General features: G+C 37.9%; 1 protein-coding gene across 3 annotated transcripts in view; it reads right to left on the reverse strand.

Annotated features, from left to right (window-relative positions):
* Nucleotides 1-1650: 1650 nt before the first annotated feature.
* The window catches only part of LOC143860877 (uncharacterized), a 35355-nt gene continuing 15432 nt past the window's right edge, over nucleotides 1651-21573 (reverse strand). Inside the window, exons 5-7 of one of the 3 annotated variants that reach the window (XR_013239824.1) lie at nucleotides 11486-11635; nucleotides 3915-4587; nucleotides 1651-3793 (exon numbers count right to left, since the gene is read on the reverse strand). Coding sequence is in view for 2 of the 3 variants with exons in the window: in XM_077371720.1 (XP_077227835.1) it covers nucleotides 4381-4587; nucleotides 11486-11635 (357 nt within the window). In the remaining variant the exon portion in view is untranslated. Of the gene's footprint in view, nucleotides 4588-11485; nucleotides 11636-21573 lie in introns of all 3 variants that reach the window. The other 2 variants (XM_077371721.1, XM_077371720.1) reach the window with 2 other exon arrangements.

Raw genomic sequence — 21573 nt, forward strand, 5'->3', positions numbered from 1 at the left:
AGAATTGAATAAAAAACATGCTCTTTGATTTCTCTGTGATATCCACCATATTCTTTATTCATGAAATTGGCACTGCATTATGTGAATCACTATTCCAGATGGACTTCGCCTTTCTTTGTAGGGATTTTGTACCTGAAAGGGAATCCATATTAGCTCTTCCCCCAAAAAATTATGTGCATTTTCATTGATTATTTGTAATTTCATCGACGGAAATATATTTTATGGACTTGCAATAATATCTCCTTTTTCATTGCGAATCTGATTTTGTGACCTGGCTTATTGCAATTAGAGTTTCCTCGTCACTATTAAAAGTATGCTTGATGACATATTTACTGATTTGTGCCATCTTTTAGATTCACAAAATTCTGTGCTGCATTGTGTGTTCAGAGACAGACTGGTCCTTTTTCCGAGGGAATTGTTCGTCAATGTGTAACCATAGTAGTTAAGCTCTAAAGTTTTTAGTGAATATTTTTGTTAATGACAATACATTTTATGGGCAGGCAATATTAGCCATGCTTCATTTTTATTGAGATTCTGTTTTGGCCTATTTTTTTATCATTCATGTCTTATTAGAATGTTTTCAATACCAGCTAAGTTAGGCTCTTATTTATCTGTCTTAATTATTTCCTTGTTGTAATTTCTGCTATGCAGGTGGAAACTATTGACTTAACAGATGAACGTGAAAGTAATGGAGATAAGTCCGTGAGTTGTTTGATTGATTCAGATGGTCTTCCTTATGTTGGATAGGTAAGCCTTTCAATTTTTATTTAACTATGTTGTGTAAGTTAGAATTTCTAACCTTCCTTAATGTTACTTTTTCAGATAATACACCCACATGAACCATATTATAGCGTTTACAATACTGTAACAAACACAACAAAAACTACCATGCTGAAGGGTTCGGAATCTATCTATATCGACTCTGTTTCTGTTTATGGGACATCTTCTAAAACTTGCAAGCAAAAGGTAAAATTTACTTCTCCTAGATTTAGTTATGTTCAATTAAGCAGGAGTGCGATGAAAATTGAACAGAGCTGCATTTTCTTTTATTTAATTGCAAAGATATGCATATTAAAGGTTGTCAAAGCGGAAATTTTGATTTTTTTTATTCCTTTTAAACTAGTAAGTATATTACAATAAATAAGGGAACAAAAAGTTCTGGATACAAAGAAAATAAAAGAAAAAGAAAACAAAGTGGGCGACATGTTATCTCAAAATTACAAATTGGCATCCTAAGTTTCATTAGTATGGGTATCGAGTGTTGGATTGGACACCCCTCAAAAACAATGATTTGAGGATTTGTCAAAATAAGTACAAAAATTGTACTAAAAAATTAAATATGTAAGGGACGTGTATAAATCATCCATGTATGCCCTCTAATTTTAATTAAAATTATGAAAAATCGTTAGGTCCATTCTTCACATATTTCTCTTGCTTCTCTTATATTTTATGTGTTTCCATTGGCCTTTTTTTTATAGTTTCTGAAACGTTTTTAATGTGTTTCTAAGATATTACTTAATGTGCCTTCCATATGATTTTTTTATTGTTTCCATGTTTCTCTTTTCCACTTTTGTTTTGTCCCCATGTTTCACGTTTCACTTCCTAAATTCATTTCACAGTCTGGCAACTATGCTCAAAACATCCACCACAGACATGAAATTGGCTCTTGATGGGCCTCATTAATATCAAAGTTAGTGCAACAATTATATAAACCATTGACAAGGCGAGTCACCAATCATCATACCAAATGCTAACTATAAAATGTGATGGATGGAGATATTGCATAAGAAAATTGCAAGAGATCCTTGTCCTCAAGATTTGGTAGGGTTTTACTTTTTAGAAAAGAAATGGGTGTTGCAGAAGTAGTGAAATGTGGGGTTTTGATGCATTTTTGGCAACCCACAACCCCCCCCCCCCCAAACGCCCATGCCAAATCTACACCTGGTGCCTCTGCCTACTGGAGATCTCTTCAGAATTCTCTCTGTCTCTGTCTCTCTCCCTACGTGGTACATGTGCCGGCTTTAGATGTCGAAACACTGTCTCTCTGCCTTCCCAGCACCCACTTCTCTGTCTAAGAACAATCTCCCTTTGCCTCTCTCTACGCAAGAAAAAGATGAGCAATCTCAAATCAATTTGTCGCCCTGTTGATTTTCTCTTCCTTTATATGTAGCAGAGGTTTTTCTGTCCGATTGGGGTTTTCTTTCCAGAACCGGCTCAATTTGTCCGACTGGGGTTTTCTTTCCAGCTCAATTTGTCCGACTAGAGTTCTTTTTCCAGATCCTGCTCAATCTGTTCGACTGGGGTTTTCTGGAATCCGACTAGGGTTTTCTTTCCAGAACCATAATCTTCATATTTCTTCTCCCTCCATCTTTTCTTCTTGTGACGAATCCCTTGATTTTGCCGGGACAGAACCCGCATCTCGCAGCAATCCCAGGTGAACCTTTCTCAGCTTCCAAAATGGAGTTCAGAAAAATCCCCATTGGAAACCCTCGGTAATTTTCAAAAACCCTTTCTGTGTGGAATCGAAGTCTCTAATCTTTTGTGCTTTGTTATGGTTGATAATGCATTCAGGTGGATATTTCCTGTAGTCGATGTTGGCTACGTAAAAAGAACGAAATCTCCAAAGAAACTGAAAAAGATCAATTTATAGGGTTCTTGCATGTTGAAGGGTTGTGATCGAGGCTGGTTTTATAATTTTACTCATTTAAAAACAGCATTGTTGGACTTAAATACGTTCCCTGGGGACACATTTATGTAGACTTGGTGGCAGAAGCAACTGATAAAAACACAGATCTGACCTAAATCTATAATCTGATGATGAGATCTGAAATTTCTCTTAAAATTGTGCAAGAATTTAAGAAAAACCGGCTGATTTTGATATAATTAGGGACTGGTTTTCTTAAAATTTCAGATCTAGGAGATTTATTCAATCTGCAAACATAAAAGGAGATGAGATCTACTAATTAATGCAAGAATTAGTAAGAAATAAGGAAAGAATCGTAGATGAATTTCAAGGATCGAGGGATTCAACAGTTTGGGGTTCGGATCTGGTACAATGACAACGATCCGTCCAACGAGGCGCGCTCAGAACTCGCCATCTCAAGAGCCGAGTATCCAACGTTGGACACCTCCTCCCTCTTCCGTTGGAACTCCCTCCAAGACACTTCCACACTCCAAATGTTACATTTTTTTTCAAATAATCAAAAAGTAACTAAACACTACCCCCTAACCCCTATTTATAGAAAAAAATTTCCAGTCGTAAGTCACTTATGGACCGCACTCACCGACTACACTTGCACATTGGTACACTCCAAGCTCTTGAAAAGAGCCTGTCCTCTAGCTAAGACCTTCCTCAATCAAAAGCGAGTGAAGTGTAACCAACACCTTGCTGTCCTGAATTCAGCTAGCACACTTGCTGGCTGTTTCAAGCTCATCTCTCTCACGGTTTTAATGTTTATCCATCCCAAAATATCCTACAATCTGCTGAACTTTATAAACTTGAAAACTGCCCCAAAACTCAGCCTTCCCTCAAGCCACACTCAGGACAGATGATGAAATTTTAGTAAGCTAAAAATAATCTGGGCATTTTGAATACAGTTCAGTACCTTTTCTCCACACCAACTTGCCATTGAAATCTGTTGAAATTCTTCTCACTTTTCAAATTACTCATTTCTCCACTTAAGTTCACCCATATGCTTCGCCAAAATTACAGCCCTTTGGTTCTCAAAATCCTCCAATAGTCCCATTATGCATAATCAAATGTTGACTATAAAGTCGGTATGCTGTGTCAGCACTGACAGATCCAAAAAAAACACCCAAACATTTATAGCAATCTAAACTAACTATTTTCGAGACAATTACAAATTGAGATTATAAGAGGTACAATTAACATTAACAACTAAAAGAATACATACTATTAGAAGCGACGCCTGTGTGACTCGAGTGTCATGTGACGGCTACCCCCAAGGCATTCCGGCTTTTCCTTCCTTTTTTACTTTTCTTTTTCTTTTTCTTACTGCCCGTTGCCTTGACCGCACCGCTAATCCCTACCACCCGTCTATAGGTAGGGACGTTATGATTTTAGATTACGGATCCCTGTTATACTGGCGAACTGCTTCCGGGATGGGTGCCCTCAGATGCATCACCAACAAAAGGCCATACGCGCTCCTCAGGTTGGCTTTGGACTTGAGTCCCAGGATGGCTCGTTCGCCTCCTTAATCCCACTTTCCTACATGCCCATGCAAATTTATTTATTTTAGAACTGTAACATACCTCTTTTCTCTTTGCCGTGAGAGGATTTCTTGCACCTGTCAGAATCATTTATGGCTACCCACTTTCCGAACTTACTTTCACGGTTATTCAAGGAAAGAAATAGAGATTCTATAAATTTAGCAATTCAATTGTTGTACTATAATATATATCAACTTGAGGATAAGAGGAAACCAGAGTGTCATTCAAAATGAAATAATATTGCAAGCACCAATTCATTGTTGTAAACTTTACACATGCGAGTCTAGATGTCACTTGCCTTTTCCAACCAGTAGGTGTGAGGTAAATGGGGTGATCACAATCGTAGAGAGAGTCAACCTGAAAGTGAAATCATGAATCTTCTAAGTTAAACCCTCAACTGGCGAAACACCATTAAGTACCTATGTGAATTTTTTGTATAGTCCATGGACTGATGGAATAAAAATATATGTAATAAAAACCATTTCATTTAATTTACCCATGGAACTGTTGACACACAACCTATATATGATAAAAAATCATTTTATCCACTCAGTATATCCGTAGAACTGATGAGGTTACTAATTAGTCTTAATCACAAATTATTTGATATTTAGGGGTACATAGAACTGACGACATTAGTAATAAGTAAATATCCAAATTTATTTGATACATACGACTGACGAAATCACTAACCAAGTCTATCTAAACTTATTTGATAATTAGGGTGTATAAAACTGTTGGAATTACTAAATAGTCATATCAAAATGTCATTTGATACTTAGGGATATAGTACTGTCGAAATTGCTAAATAGGCATATCAAAATTTCATCTGATACTGAGTAATATATGTTACTGTTAGGATCACTACTTAGGTATATCAAAATTTCATTTGATACATAGGGATATATAGTACTGTTGAGATCAACATCTCTGTCGAAAATCAGTCTTAGTCGTTAGTGTATACAAATCTGATGGAAATCAGTATATATAACTGGAAATTAGTTTTAACTAGAAGTATGTACAAATCTGATGGAAACTGTTTAGTAAAGTTAGAAAAAGTGGAAGCTTTAGCCGATCTCGGTAGTGGTTCCGGCGTGTATAGGGGGAAGGACGTTGTGGGTAAAGTTAGAAAAAATGGAAGCTTTAGCCGAAATCAATCCAGTAGAAGGTGAAGAGAGGGAGAAGATGATGGTGCATGTTACCAGTACAAATCTAACGGTGCACGATAGAAATCAGGCGCATAATAGTGAGTTCGAATTTCAAATTGTTGAGCCAGCTATAAGGGATTCAAGGTCAGTAGGGGGACACGTGTGGTTAGATGCTGTTCCAACCAGCAGTGCGACAGTTCAGATCGATCCTAGGAGGAAGAATGACTCAGGGATATCTACCCCCTCGCCACGTGCCATTGGGGCATATTATGGAAGGTGTGCAACCGGCTAGCGAAGGTTGGATCAACTCTTCAGTGAGCACTCGTCGGTTGTCAATCTATGATGGGCTTGGGCCCATATCTATTCCATTTGACAAAACCGATTGGCTCTATCCAGTTGTTGTTAATGGGCCTACTGGCCTTACTGGATACTTATTTAACATGGTTCGAAGTGGGCCTTATAAAAAGATTAAAGAAACCGAGGGTTGCAGTCGTCCTCCTTTGTCTGGCCCTGGTTTTCCCACCTCGGATATGACGAGATCCCCGTTGTTATCTCTTTCGCCGGAAATTCTTTTTGGCTCACCGGAGTGCCCTAATGTCGGAAATTCAATGGAGATCTCATGTGAGATGGAGCAGAGGAATGAGAATCTCGATGCTGAGTTGATGGCCACCGATGACGACTCTCATTCAGGCTCTGGAATCTCTGCAACTCAAACTCATGAACCATCTCTTGGAGGTGATAACAACCAAAGGGAGGCTGAGATACCGGAAGTGGAGGTTGTCTCTGAAGTTTCACTGGAGACTGATCTTCATCGGAAAATCAACAAAGCCAAGCCCAAAATTGATGCATCCCAGTTGCGGGCCTCAACCTCGCTAGCTATTCCCATGTTTCCTCTAGTGCTGGAATCAAGTTCCGAATAACTGCCTGAAGATTTGGATCTGGATTCTCCATCCTCAGATATATTCAAGGATCTTGTTGTCTCTCAGAAATAGGGCGCTTAATAAGGCGCTTTTCGTATATATAAAACCTTGTCTTTTTCTCAGCCAGGTTGATGAGTTTTCAGTGGAGAAGGACATAGATGATGAGCTTGTCGCCATGAACTACTATGGGTGATGATCTTGGCACACTGTATAAGAATGATGTTATTTGCACCCGAAAGACTTTCATAGAGATCAAAAACAGGGATCGAGTTGGTAAACATAAATCAAAAAGCTTGGGGAAAGGAAAAAGGGAGCACAAAGCCTAGTGACGTGCGAAGGTTAAAGGGTATTGTGGGAGGGGCACTCGTTTTCTCAAGATCATAATCTGGAAGATTAGGGGCTTGGGGACAAAGAGGAAGAAGATGGCGGCAAAGGACATCTACCATGGGACAAAACCTATCTATTTTTATCATTGAATCTAAATTTCAAGGGCAACGGAGAATTCTATTAATTAGATTTGGGGTCGGCAAAATCGTCAATGGTGCTCATAAGATGTTATCGGAACCGTTGGGGGTTTTATCGTTGTCATGAAGGAGGATTATTCCGATTAGATGACCAAATGATTTCGAATATCATGGACATCATGCGCGTAATCAGAGCGATTATAGCACTAGGAAGAGGTCGGCAAATGTGATGGTAGATTGCCTGGCCAAAGAGGTGTTTTTCCTGTCACGAGATTGCACCTGACAGGGAGGATCACTGAATTGTATTCAGGGGCTTGTAATTACTGAATGGGTTATTATCATGGATAACGGGGACAACTTCTAGGAAGGTCACAGAATTTGAAATTTTAGTGTTTTTGTTTTGGACCGGTGAATGTAAAAGGGCTGGTAAAGGGGGAATAGTTTTGGATTTTTTTTTAGGGTCCTGGAGGCATCTCCTAGGTCCTCATACGATGTAGTTCATGGGGGACAGTCCCTTTTTCATGTAATTCTCGTATGAATTATTAATATATTTCTATCACTTTTCAAAAAACAAAAACCTCAGAAATTAAATTCTAAGCAGGCCAGATCCATACATTAGGCAGCCACTCATGAAGCACAAATGTCAATTGACGACCTTCCACAACTTTCGGAAGAATTAAAGCGACGGGACTTAAAATCCTTACCGGATGTATTTCAGTTGGCAATTTGGATCAAGAGATTCATGAAAACCACTTTAATAATGAGTAGAAAATAATGAACAGTAAGGAGCTAAATTCTAGTAGTAAACCATGGATGCAAAATATCAACAATCTTAGACGTATTCGTGTGCAAATTTGATGAAAAATTCCCTAAAATTATCATTTATCACCATCTTCAAGAAGAAATATGCACAAACTATAATTGGAAGAGAAATCTGCTTCTAATCAACAAACCCTTGAACAATCTATGGTGCTGGACGAGGGGACCTCCAACCACAAGAACAGATTTGAAATACCTTGCAAGCTACGAGGGAAAATATGGAACAAGAAAGAAAGCTTGAATCTCAAGCTTGGTACCTTTCTTGCTCAGTCGAACTCCACAAAAAGAAATGGGTAAAAACCCTAAGTTTCAAAGAAAATTCATCAAAAGCTCCTTGAAAAGAAAATAAAGGCGGTTTATATAACAACCTTACAATGAAAAGACTAAAACACCACTAGTTTAAGGAAAAGACCAAAAAGGGCATGAAAAATAAGCAAATGACTAAGCTACCTTATATGTAGTGCTAGTGAAATAAAAGAAAGCTGTACTAATCCTAAACTAATGAGCAAGCTAGGCCGGTGTGGAAATCCCCCCCCCCCCCCCCGAGGAGTTTCCGGCAACTATCAGTTTAGACCAATGTTTTAAATTTTGGCTTTCGGTTGATACCAAATCCCAAGAACCCGAAATTTCGGAAAAATGATTTTTTTTTCACAAATTTACTATTTATCTGAAATTTCAAAATAAAAATGTAATTCCTTTTTTCCGAATTTCTGCCAAAACCGAAACCGAAATTTAAAACCTTGGTTTAGACCCACAGATCCAACCAAATTCAAATCAGGATTTGTCATTTTCACATTTAAAAAAAAATAGTGTGGCTTCAAACAAATCCTATGAATTGGTTGAAAATCATATAAAAACCTTAATTGGAGAGCTTTCATTTGGTACAAGTCTTGCTTTGGATATATGTGCCTAGCTAAGTTATAAATTCCGTTCCGATCGTCGTTCCGTTTTGGCTACTGGAACAGAACGTTTCGGTGTTTCGTTCGAAACTTTTCGTTCCGCTCCGGCAAGGGGAATTTTTTTTTAAAAGAAAGCTAAAATAAGAAAAAAATTCAGTGGTTATAGTGAATTTTTTGGAATTTTTCTTTCCGCTCCGACGAGGGGAATTTTTTGGAATTTGTTTTCTAATTTTTTGCAAAAAGACGAAAATAGCCCTCCAACAGCACCCCACGGTCATAAAACGAGGGTAAATTTGTAAAATACACTCCCCAACGGCCATAAGAGCATTTCTGTAAATTTTTTGAATTTTTTCCAACTTTGTAGCACTTTCCTGCCGGAATAGGGGGTTTCGCCCGGAATCCGGACCGGAACGGAAAATATTGGCATTCCGTTCCGGAACCGGAATTCCGGTGCTTTCTGGCCGGAACGGAACGGAATTGATAACTTAGGTGCCTAGTCACCCATATGATAGATGATGTCACACGCATGCTCTGCTCCTAATCCTTTCATAATTAGATGTGATCCTTGAAAAGAGGGGAGTAATTAATCTTAATAAACATATTGCCCAAGAAGCCCCTGATTTTGTCCTTCACAAAAAATACCCTCATAAATAAGAATAAAAATGTAAAAATAAATTAAAATAGCTCCCAAGACTTATTAGAAACTCTAAAACAACCAGTTACTCAAAAAGCTTGAGCTATTGGAGAAGGTGTTATTAAATCTTCTATACTTTAACACTCCCCCTCACGTGTGGCCCCTGTTTTTTAAGGTTGGCCTACACGTGGTACATGTGGCCCCTCTTTTAGGTTTGGCCATTGCATGTGGATTTTTACTATCAATGAGGTTTGAACTCAGGACCTTTGACTATGATACCATGTGAAACAACGAGTTACTCCAAAAGCTGGTGGAGAAGGTGTTATTAAATCTTTTATACTTCAACAGAAACATTAATTAAAGTCTGTTTTCTCATTCTATTTTTTGTAACTGGGACTTTTCAGGCACTCAATCACCTGTTTGATTGTTCCGTATTTTTAAAAAATATTTAATCTTTTCTCATACTTTTTGCCTATACTAACCCCTTTGATGGTTTAGAATACTAGATATTCATTTTTCACATACTGCACTGAGTTTTACTTGGACTGCTATTACGACATGAGTATTTGTCAACTCTTCAACCAACACTGAATATTATACTACAACTTTGTGTGCATCAATGGGTAGGCAGTATCACTCCACTGCTTTTATTCATATCTGATGCGCTTCTGAATTGCCTGAATGCATTTCCTTGTATGGTTATTAACTTTTTGCATATATGAACATCATTGTTTAGAAGTATTATGAAATGTAGCAGAAGGTTCTTTTTTCACCGTTCGTAAGAACTATGAAATTCCTTATGATCATGGATTTAAATTTTGGTTTTGGCCTTAGGCGAAACCGGAATATCTGCAGAAATCCGGTAATAAAAAAGTATTATTTTATTATTTCTGAAATTTCGGTTCCAGTAATTTCGGCCAGAAGTTTGGAATAATAAATTATTTTAAAAACAAAATCCATAATTTCTGAATCTCTTATGGGTTAGTGTGCATAAAGATGTACAAATATGGATTAATAAATGTTGGAGAGCGATGAAAGATTGGCATTGCCCTGAGTGCCGATATTACAACTATGGATGGCGATTTAGATGCAGGAAATGTGCTCAGGTCAGGCTGAGTCCCTCTTCTCTGTCTCCTGGAGGTGGAGAAGGAGTATCTTCAAGGAAAGCCAGATGTGTCCAAGATAAAAATTTTGGGACATGGTTCTGTTCCCCTTGCCAATATCTAAACTATAAATGGCGGGTCGAGTGTCGTTGGTACCACTCGACCAGATTATCATTAAAATGGATTCCTCGAGCTTCTGTGGCGCAATCTATAGATGATGAAAACAACCTTTGGCCGGATTCGGGTAAAATCTATCGTAACATCAATTCACCGGCGCCAATTTTACATATTTCAGGTAAGGAAGTTGATGTGCGAACAAGCTCCCTCAGATCCTGCTTGGTCGGGAAAAAGAAAAATCATATGGAGACCTTGCATGAGTTGTGGAGACCTTGGTACACCCCCTATCTATCATAAGGCCTTTAAAATGAATGCTTTGGATCACCTAACAAAGTGGGCCCCCATGTGATTGGGGAGCTTAAGCGCACCATAGGTTTGGTGCGCTTAAGCTCACCAACAGTTTTCTCATACATATATATATATATATATATATATATATATATATATATGCCCAAAAAATCAGCTTCATAGGATCATCCTAACCCTGCGAACCGTGGAGGCAAAAAATGGACAGATTTGTGAACGTTTATACACGTCCATTTTACCTCCACAAATCGTAGGGTTGGGATGATCCTATGAAGCTGATTTTTTGTGGAAACCCTATCTATGTGAGGGCCAATCAAATGAATGGTTTGGATCACCCAAACAATATGCCCTCCACTGTATTTTAAGCTAGTGTGTAGATAACTTATCTACACTTGTGTGTAGAAACCGTTCTCTCTCTCTCTCTCTCTCTCTCTCTCTCTCTCTCTCTCTCTCTCTCTCTCTCTCTCTCTCTCTCTCTCTCTATATATATATATATATATATATATATATATAATAGTTTCATGACCTATTCCAAAAAATACTAAGCAAAGCAGTAAAACATCATATTTTAAGAAGAATAGCAGCAGTATATCACCATTCAAAAAAAAAAAAAGAAATAGCAGCAGTATATCAAAATCAAATGACATATGGAAGCAGTTTTTATGGTAACGTAATTAGGACTGGAATTTCAGCAAAACCAAAATAACTCTTATCTCAATTAGCCATATTTGATGAGGTCCCTGATATTTCAATCTTCTTATAAAATAAAAGTTTCATAGGTATATGTTGTTGCTTCACATTTCACCGAACTTAATACTAAAATCAATATATGATTGCAAATTTACCTTCTTTTCAGCACCTTCCAGTGATAAGCTAGAGACTCCTTTAGATAGCTTTTCCGGAGCTTTCTCCTCCTCCATAATCCCTGCTGCATGCTCTATATAGCTGTTCGATCTACAGTTGTCTAATAAGGACTTCAACTCTTGCATAAGTCCCTGTTAAAATAAAAAGTAAGAAAATCAATGCCACGAAAACACATTTCATAATTAAGTACATATATCAGTTGAATATTAATCCTGCAGATTTAATATCCAACAAGTGCAGTTCAATGTATAATGAAAAAGCATTATCTACCATGGACCAATTTCAGCAACTATGTTTACCCTAGATGGCTTTTATTCCACAACTAGCACGCCAAGGTTTAAATCAAACTCCACTCCTCAGAAAACACAAGATCAACAAATGAATTATTACCCACTTGCTTGTACATTTCACACACAATATTCAAGGTCTCCTATGTGCATTGTGAGTAATATGCAGTTGCGGACTGTTAAGCAAACCTTGGGTGGAAGGATTGGTTTTTATAGGGAGGTGCCACCATAATGTTTCATGAGACTTCATGAAGAAGTCATTGTTGTCATTTGATTAGTTTGTTTTCTTGACTTAACCTGATTTTCACCATGAACTATGGATCTTACCTCGAACAAACTACAAAAAGAATCTCCAACAATTAAAAAACACAGCCAACAGTATAACATGTATCCAATTTAACCTTACAACCCCCAACATTTTCTTTATTGTCCTTTTCTTATTACTATTAACAAAAGCTTAATTAAACATAAAAAGGAATACAAAAGAGGTAGAGAGAATACACATCGAAGAGTCGTACTGATGGGGAACTATCAGTCATAAAAGACATAGGAGGAGACCCAGTGCACAAAGTTCCCGCCATTGCGGGGTCTGGGGAGGGCTAGATGTACATTTATGTTGATTTATGACTGATAGTTACCGTATGCTGATTTATGTTGTAAGTTTGTAATATTGTATTGAGACAATTATGGGATGCCACGTGTTAGTCTCTCTCTCTCTCTCTCTCTCTCTCTCTCTCTCTCTTAAAGAGAGAGCCCCGAGGCAGTTTTGTCCTACCATAACTACCCATTGCCATGTGTCAATCTCTCATTTAAAGAGAGTCCCAAGTAATTATTCAAATTGTTGTCCTACCAAAAACTACCCATTGCCATCCTACCAAAACAACTTATTGCCATTAGTAAGTCTCTCTTTTAAAGAGAGAGCTCCATGTAGCTATGTGCTACCACGTATTCAAGGCATGGAATTTCCTTCCCCGAATACCTTCCTTCAAAAAACATACTTGATTTAGGAACACTTTCTATTTTAAGAAAGCATTTTCAAACATAGCACTAGAAATTGAGTTTAGCTTCATTCTTTCATTCACATCCATTCCATCATTTGTATTTTCTTCTCCACCACTATCACATTTTAGATGAGAACACCTTTAATTTCATAGAACTCATCTTCATGCTTTCCACTATTTTCTAGGGCTAAATCTTCATATTTTTGAGAAATGACATTGTTGGGTTGGGAATTGATGTTCATTGAATATCATTCTTGCTATTCAATGAATTCTCAGTTCCTGATTATTTACTTTCTTCCATGATCATTTACAAAGTAAGAATAGCGGGACACCCTCTTTACAAGAATTAGGTTTACAAGCTTCCTTCATTGGCAAAACTGCAAAAGTGCAATTTTTTATCTTTCACAAAATAATGTGTTTCGCTTTTCCTTATGAGTCGCATCTTAATCATATTGCCAACGTTTCTCTAGCAATAAGTGAAATGCATCTATCGATAATGCATCACACCATAAAGAAACTAAGCAACGAGTAAAAACAAATACCTCACCTGCTTTCGTTAACTATTGTACAAGGGTGCTTTTCTTCTTTCAATTGTGATCTGTCCACCATCTCCCTTGAAATAATATTTTTGTCAAATCCTCCGTCGATAATACGACTACACAATTTTCCTACTGAGTAATACCTTGTTCGGAAGATGTTAGATCGTTGTCATGCCTCTCCATTGATGATCACAAAAGGTAATAAGACTACGCTTTCCACTTTGACGTCTAGTTACAAGATCATCTCGTATGGGATCATTGTGGAGAGACACTTGTCTCGGGTATTCTTAACATTTAGTCTTGAGTCTCGATTCTATTCTTACTCTCAAACGAATCAATCCTCATCATAATTTTGTCCTTGATCTCGATCATTGAAATCTTGAACTCAAGCTTTACATGCCGTGCCCCAAGTCGATGAAAAGTACAAAATTTGCAAGGGAATTGAACAACCACACAAATAGTCCAGTAGATCTTTACAATGCTAGAGAGATAAATGACAATAAATTTGATGCAAAGATGATCAACATACATTAAAACCAAAACCTAAAACAAATAACTTGCAACTATTCATTAATCACCTGAGAAGCAAATCAGAACTTCATATTTATAGCCCCAAAACACCTTTAAAACCCTAGTCTAATCCTAACCATTGGTATGGTATCAATTTTAGCCCTTAGATCAACCTAAATAAAATCAAACTTCTATTTTAGAGCGGCCCAAAATAGAAAAGAAAAGCATATTACATGTTGCTGACCAAAAAACACAATTCACGTTTTTTTGTAGAAAGGCCTCACCAAAACCTACTGAAACTTAACCCAAAATATAAATGAAATCAATAAAAATGCATAAATTATTATGACTTTTGCCAAATTTTGTGACGAACAGAGGCCTGTGAGGTCCACCATGGATGTTAGCATGACCTTTTTTTTTTTTTTTTTTTTGAAATGGTGGATGTTAGCATGACGTTTCAAATATTTTTTGAACTTCCTGAAAACTATTTGTGAAATAATTTGTGGCACTCCCATCAATCCATAAACATGTAAGTTATTAATGCCACTGCATCACTTTTTTTCATCAACTTGATGATTGTATTAATATTTCGAGAACTAGTAGAAAGCCACTATTGGGATCAATGGTAACAATTCTTTTTGAGTGACGGGGTGCATGTGAAATCAAAACTATTGTTTTTGTAAAATATCATTAGAAGACCCACAAGGTCTTGTTCCCATCCTCAATAGACATCCCGTTCATATGATAAAGGACTATAAAAATCACCAATTTATCTTCTACTAGATGAACCCCAAATGAGGCTTTTGGTAGATCAAGGGCCTAGTTCACCCAATTAGGGTGTTCTCAATGGCTTTTGGCGGGACCTATGATTGTTGTTCGGATCGACGGATCCGATCACGTACACGAGGTACAAGTAGAGCCCAACATCACCTGTCTTTTTAGCATTTTCCTAATCTCGCCTATCATTTTCCGTCCAACGAAATGAATGAAGTACAAAAAAAAAGGAGCAAGCCACAACTTGGCCAACAAAGGCGGGAACCGGTCTCACGCAAAAGGACTTACCAAAAAACCCAAAGGATGGCTTCAAATTCATCCACTTCTTTACACATCATACAAATTTTTGGGTGGATTCAGATTCGTCCACTTCTTTACACATCATACACATATTTTCTTCTTCAATTTGTTGATGATATTGATCTATTTTCCATCATTATTCATCCAACAAAATTCATGAAGGACGAGAAAACAAGAGTAACTTAGCTAAAGGGAGTGGGAAGCCAATCTCACCCAAAAGAGACTTAAAGAAGATTTAATAAAGAAACAAAGGGGTACTTGATGAAATTCACCTATCAGGCTATCAATAATGAAATTATAAACATAGACCTCTTCTAACAACATAAGTAACCTTAAAAGAGACCAAACCAATCATCTTTCATATTCATTCTCTAAAAACAAACTTTAATGAACACTCCTTTCTCAAGGACTAACCTATAACCATTGTTTAAAGGGAAAAATACACTTAGACCCCCTGTGGTTTCTGACACATTCAACTTAACCCCTAATGTTTAAAAAGTTACAAGTAGACCCCCTTTGGTTTCAATTTGTGTAAGGTAGACCCCATCAGTTGACGGTTCGTCCACAGATTGAAGCGTTAGGATGATCCTATGGAGCTGATTTTTTGGGCACACCCTATCTATGTCAGGGCCTATCAAATGAACACTTTGGATCATCCAAACAATGTGGGCCCACTGTGTTTTTGGTAGTGTTTGGATTCGGGTATGGGGTTTGGAGGGTTCTATGGGGTCTTCATTAGCATTGATAGTGTTTCAAAAGAAGGGGCCTACCTTATACAAATTGAAACCACAGGGGGCCTACTTTAACTTTTTAAACATGAGGGGTTAAGTTGAATGTGTCAGAAACCATAGGGGGTCTAAGTGTATTTTTCCCTTGTTTAAAAACTCAAACTCACACTCAGACGAGAACACAGCCAACGTAAATCCGAGTCAACTCAAGTATGTCAATGATTGATTAGCTCAAGCAAGTCAAAAGAGTTTTGGTTGACTTGGTAGGGCTCAACTTAGCAATAGACAAGAACTTGGCCCATTTAAAATGAAACATTCTGACCACAACTCTTCCTAATCACCTCCCCACACACAAAAAAACATTCTAAAAAAAAACTCTACCCAATTTGACGAATGACTGCCATACCCAAAACCCAAACTCCCTACACCCCTCCCCCAACCCTAATCCTACGCACCCACCCACACACACTCTCTCTCTATCGATATGTATGTATGTATGTATGTATGTGTATATATACACATAAAGAGAGAGAGAGAGAGATGAATAAGTGGAACTTTTATATAAAAGCGAAACAGCCAATGCAAGCAACAATCCTGCGTTGGAAATATAGGGAAGACAACAATCCTGCCTTTATTTCCAAATGATGATTCTTTTTTTGTTTTTTGAATGGCAATCCAAATGATAATTCTTTTTCAAAAGGTCTCAATATTCCTCACCCATTCTCTAATACCGCTGGCCTATAAGGGTATTATGGGAGATGATTTTTTCGCCCGCCCCCCTGTAGAATAATGCACCCCCTTCTAACGTGAATTGTGGGAAGACTTGAACCCTTTTTGACATCAAATCACATTAAAAGGGGGGCGCATTATCCTACAAGGGGCGAAAAATCATCGCCCGGGTTTTATTTGTGACCTTAAAGCTATGATATAGCCGAAACTTTGAATTTATTGCCAGCACATGTGTCCTGCCATATCCGACACGACACGCATCTCCACACGTGTCGACACCCCTTTGGACACTTTTAATGTACTGTTAGAGTTCTCAAACTTGACATTCTGTTTTATTATTTGTTATAAGTATAAAAGATTAAATAACGCCTTCTCCAACAGCTTAAGCTTTTGGAGAAGTAGGTTAGTTTCTAACATGGTATCAGAGCCAAAGGTCTCTGATACCATTATTGAATATAATTTTTTTGAAAAGCGACAAGTTTATATATATTAATATATGGAATCAAAGATACATGAGATAGGGACCAGCGGTCCCTAGTTGATAAGGATACCGACAAACCAAAAACAAAACCATCGTTATACCAGCAGCGACCAAAAAGAGGCTCCCCTTAAGGTGAACACTTCTTTAATTCCAGAAGGAGCCCTCCGATCTCAGAGGTGAAAACCTCATCGTCTAAGCTCAAAGTCGAGAGCTCCTCATCAGATGGTTCTTTCTCTCCTTTTGCTTTCTTCCTAATAATCATGGCCTCTAATTTTTTGATACCTACCTCCTTATTAACCTCTCACCGAACGCGTCTTGTGATCTTTTCATCCTCCATCATCTTGATGAAGAAAGGATGCTTGTGCATAGGGGAGCGAATTTCTTTCCAATTTCGTAATCCAGTCAGAGTAAAAAACACTTCCGGCCTCCTAGTAGCCGCCTCTTTAAATAACTTCCATTGTCTTTTTAAGAAGTGCCTGATAACTTCTCTATGAGTAGGCGAATGTTTGGAGGCTAAATCCTCCATATAAGCCATCTCTTTCATCTGCTTTAGGGAGTCCTCCAATTCAGATAACTCCACCATCCGTTTTCTCTTTTGGCCGATAATCAAGAGACTTGAAGAAGCAGGGCTAGAGGACGAAACGTTCTGACTTTCCATTTTTTAGTAGAAAGTCCTGATCCCAGAAATATTAAAAGGAGACGAAGGGGCAAGAAAGGCTAATGTTAAAATAACCGCCTCGGGGCGGCTACATTGCGTAAGCCAAGTATCCGAAATTAATGAGGCGTGTTGATATCTCCCGCTGTCATTCGTAAGCATTAATTGCGCCGATTAGGTCATTTCCAATGCACCTTAATTAGCAAGCTACACAGCCTCCCAAAATATATTAAGCTCACAAGTGATGAATACTTTAGTCATATGTCAGTGATTTTTGGGTGGTCCTAGCAAAGCAGATATTGCAATCATTCCTCCAGTGGCCGTCAATGCTGTAGTACCCATATCAGATCAGAAAAATATCTTTTCCGAATTTCATCCCCTAGACCTACACCAGCACTTTGGGAATCCCCGCATCCACAACCGACTTTGGATAAAGAGGGGATTTCAGAAGTAGAATTGTTAAATTTTAAACCACAAGATGGCCCCTTAGCGGAACAGATTTAGCCATTCTGCAACCTTATTTCCCTAGGCATACAATTTTCGCCTTTCGAGATTCCATGCAAGATCCCGATATGGGTAGTCGAGAGAACCTTGGCCAAAAAATTTTCAGATCTTCTCATCTTCGCTAGTCTACTCTTCCATAACTTCTGGCACAAGGACCTGACAAATCTAGGAAGAATTTTATGACGATGCCCCTTCCTATTAGGCCATTTCTTAGAAGGGTCCGAAAGCGAGGGAGAGGTTTCCGAGGTCCTTTCTGCATCCAGAGGAAGGGACAAAAATGAGATAGGCACTGTATCCTGCATATGACCTAGCAAATCCGTAGGATTCAAATTTGAAATCGAGGGCCCCAATGGGTCAATGGTCTCCTTACCCTGGATTTCCGAGAATAGAGAAATCGGCGGCACTCACTCCGCCGGCAGCTGCTTCGGCCTCTGATTGTTCCAAATTACAACTCCCACAGAGTAACTCTGGTCCTAGACTCGAATCTGAATAAAGGGTGGAATTGGCTTCCACCACGGAACAAGTATTTTAGCGGGATACAAATGCCATGCAATTATTATGATCCCCTTCCATTTTCACTTCCAGCACAAGACCAAGTAGATTACCAAGTGCTTCAACTGTCGATAGGGCCCAAACATGAAGGGGGATGCCATAAAAGTCAAGCCATCGAGCCTCCACACCTTAAGCATACTCTGGGCTCCAGGAGGAAAGAGAAAACAAATGATTGTCCCACGCCTCCGATCCTTTGGCCAAGATCATGGCGGCCTCGCCTTCTGATTCAAATATAAACAAAACTTCATTCCTTGATAACTCACTGGGACAAGGAAGGGAGAGGATATTCCAGGATCTCTTCGCCCACTGCCATAGGTCATCAAGAGATCCAGAAGTATTCCGCTTCCTCCCAATGAGGCAGCTTTTAAAAGTATTCAGTCTTGTTTCTACCTCCTTGCCTGAGATGAGTAAGGAAGAGGGACCCCTTTCAACTAGCAAGGAAATCATCCCTGAATCAGGCCATCGGTCAGTACCTTTACTATCATCATCCAATAAGCCTCCGGTCTTTCCTTTTTCTTATAGATAGCACCCACCGGCCTAACCAAATGGCACCTCCGGCAATTGTTTCTCCATCTGAAATTGAAATAATGACAAGATGAACAACTCCATTCCCCTGTTCTCCGAGTTAGCTCCTTTTTTTTATTCATTGGTTCCCTTCGATGAAATGAGGCTGAAGCTCCTAGCGGTAGATCACAATGGGTTTGCTTACACCATCGACAGCAATGTCACCATTTGAAATTCCAGTATGCGCAAGCTAAGCAAAACCAATCCCCGCTTCCTCCCATCCTGCCAGTGAAATTATTGAATATTGTGTTTACCTCTTTTATTATTAACTCTTCTTTTATTATAAACTCTTCTTTTACCTCTTCTTTATTAATATTTGATGTTATATCCCCTCCCCTAAATAAACTCTTATTCTAATATTGTATTCATTGTATCCTATTTTTCTCCTTTCACGTTGCATATTGGAGACTGAAGAGAACTAGATTAAATTGATGAATGCGTTGTTATTTGACTATCTCATGTTTGTTTTAAATTATACTTGATTAATCCTAGGATTTACTAGTTTTTAAAGTGAATACCATATTTTTATAGGTAAATGAACACCATGTTTATATTGTTGCAAATTATGATAGTAATCAGTAATTTTTATATGCACATAAGTGTATGAGCGTGTCACTATCTCTAGATTTTTAGGGTTTGTCAAAATCAGACACCTTCGTATCCATTTCAAAACTCGACAAAGTAATTCGTGTCCCCAAATCATGATTATATGTACTTTATGAATTAGCAGTGTCCCCATTTCTAAACATTGGGGATTTTCTCTGTCTAACACTCTGTGTCCGTGTCGACACGCGACACTCGTGTCCATGTCCACCAATCATAGCCTTAAATTTTCTTATCTCAAAAGGGCTCATAAAGATAGACAAGCCCTTAAACCCTCCTCTAGACTATCTAATATGTAGCAAGCATAGTAAAGTAGGTAAATTTTTACAGTTCTTTCTTCTGTCCAGAAGGTATTCTTTACAATAGTCAGCATCTTCTTCAGTCCATCATTTATAAATGCTTCCAACATGTTACCATCCTCAAAAGCTTCCTTGCTTTTTATATATGTCAACCTAAACAAAGGTGCATGGCATAGACTAAAAGAAGCACTTTCGAGGAGATTAATTCATGGGTATGGTTATTACGTTCACATTTTTTTGGTCCAACAAGTTTGAGTTGAGCCTGTGAAGGCTCTTACCCTCATTAGTTTGATAGTCTTTCTTACCCTCATTAGGTTCAGATTCCCAGGAGAAAAGGCTCCAGAACTAGGAATCACTAACCTTCCACGTAGAATAAGAAACACCATCAGTTTATTGTTGCCATTAAAAAAAACCATCCATTTGAACTTGAAACAGTCAGCTTACGACTACCTTTTGGTGAAGCACTCCTAATGCCTATAACCCATACTAGACTCCCTAAAAATTCAACCACCTACCGTAACGCTCAGAAAGGCTGCTCTTTCGAAATAGTCGAAAAGACCTACCTCCTAAGAAACAATAGATAGTTGAATACTTGGAATGTAGGAGTCACAAAATTAGGTAATGGTAAAAAATAAAGCATTTACCAAAAAGAATGAAAAAATCCTAAATTTAATGGATAGATGCTTTGATTTGCGAATTAAAGGATCAGACAATCTTTTTTCACAAGGATTGGATAAGTCCTCAAAATCGCTTAAGAAATCTTTTCCAACTGTTAGAAAGAAAAGAAGCACATATTATTACTTTTAAAGCATTTACTCAAAAATGAGAATTTCCTAAATTTGATGGTTACATCCTATTTGCAAACTAGAGGATCAAACAATGTTTTTTCACATTGGAGAAGTCATCCAAAAGGACAAAACGCTTAAGAAATCTTTTCTGAGCATTGAAAGAAAATAAGTATAGTTATTTTTCGACTTCCAATATATGTGCAATATGCACGTGGCATATCAATTAGCATTCTTTGATATGGCATATTTCTCGAACAATGACCATAAAAGTTAAATGATATAGGATTGCAAATGATACACCCTTCGTATTAGATATCTCGAAATTAAATCAGATGTATCTTCCAATACACATCAATATTTAATGAGGTTTACATCTCACTGGATTGCAAGAAACGTAGCCTCACTTGAGCCGTTAATTACCAACATGCCCTAAAGAGTCATCATAATTTCATCCATCTAATCCTGATCATGCCACCTATACCCAGTCATTGGCATAATTTTACCAAGGGAGCACACATAAAAATTGAGTTTAAGCATACACTTGGTGGAGATTTCGACATTTTTAGGCCATTGATATTTGCATTACTAAGTTTTGATAATGAGAACAAACTCACTTTGTATTTTCCTTCTTAATCGGATGATGAGAGCTTTCTGGGAACTGCAATAGGTTTTTACAACTGATCCAATAATAAAAGACAAGGTGAGTTCATCTCATTATCAAAAAATGGTTGTGGGAAAATCAGTAGACCATTTTT

This window comes from Tasmannia lanceolata, unplaced genomic scaffold, assembly GCF_043159265.1.
Source record: "Tasmannia lanceolata isolate RefF3 unplaced genomic scaffold, GAP_Taslan_0.1 ptg000037l, whole genome shotgun sequence".
Classification (NCBI taxonomy): Eukaryota; Viridiplantae; Streptophyta; class Magnoliopsida; order Canellales; family Winteraceae; genus Tasmannia; species Tasmannia lanceolata.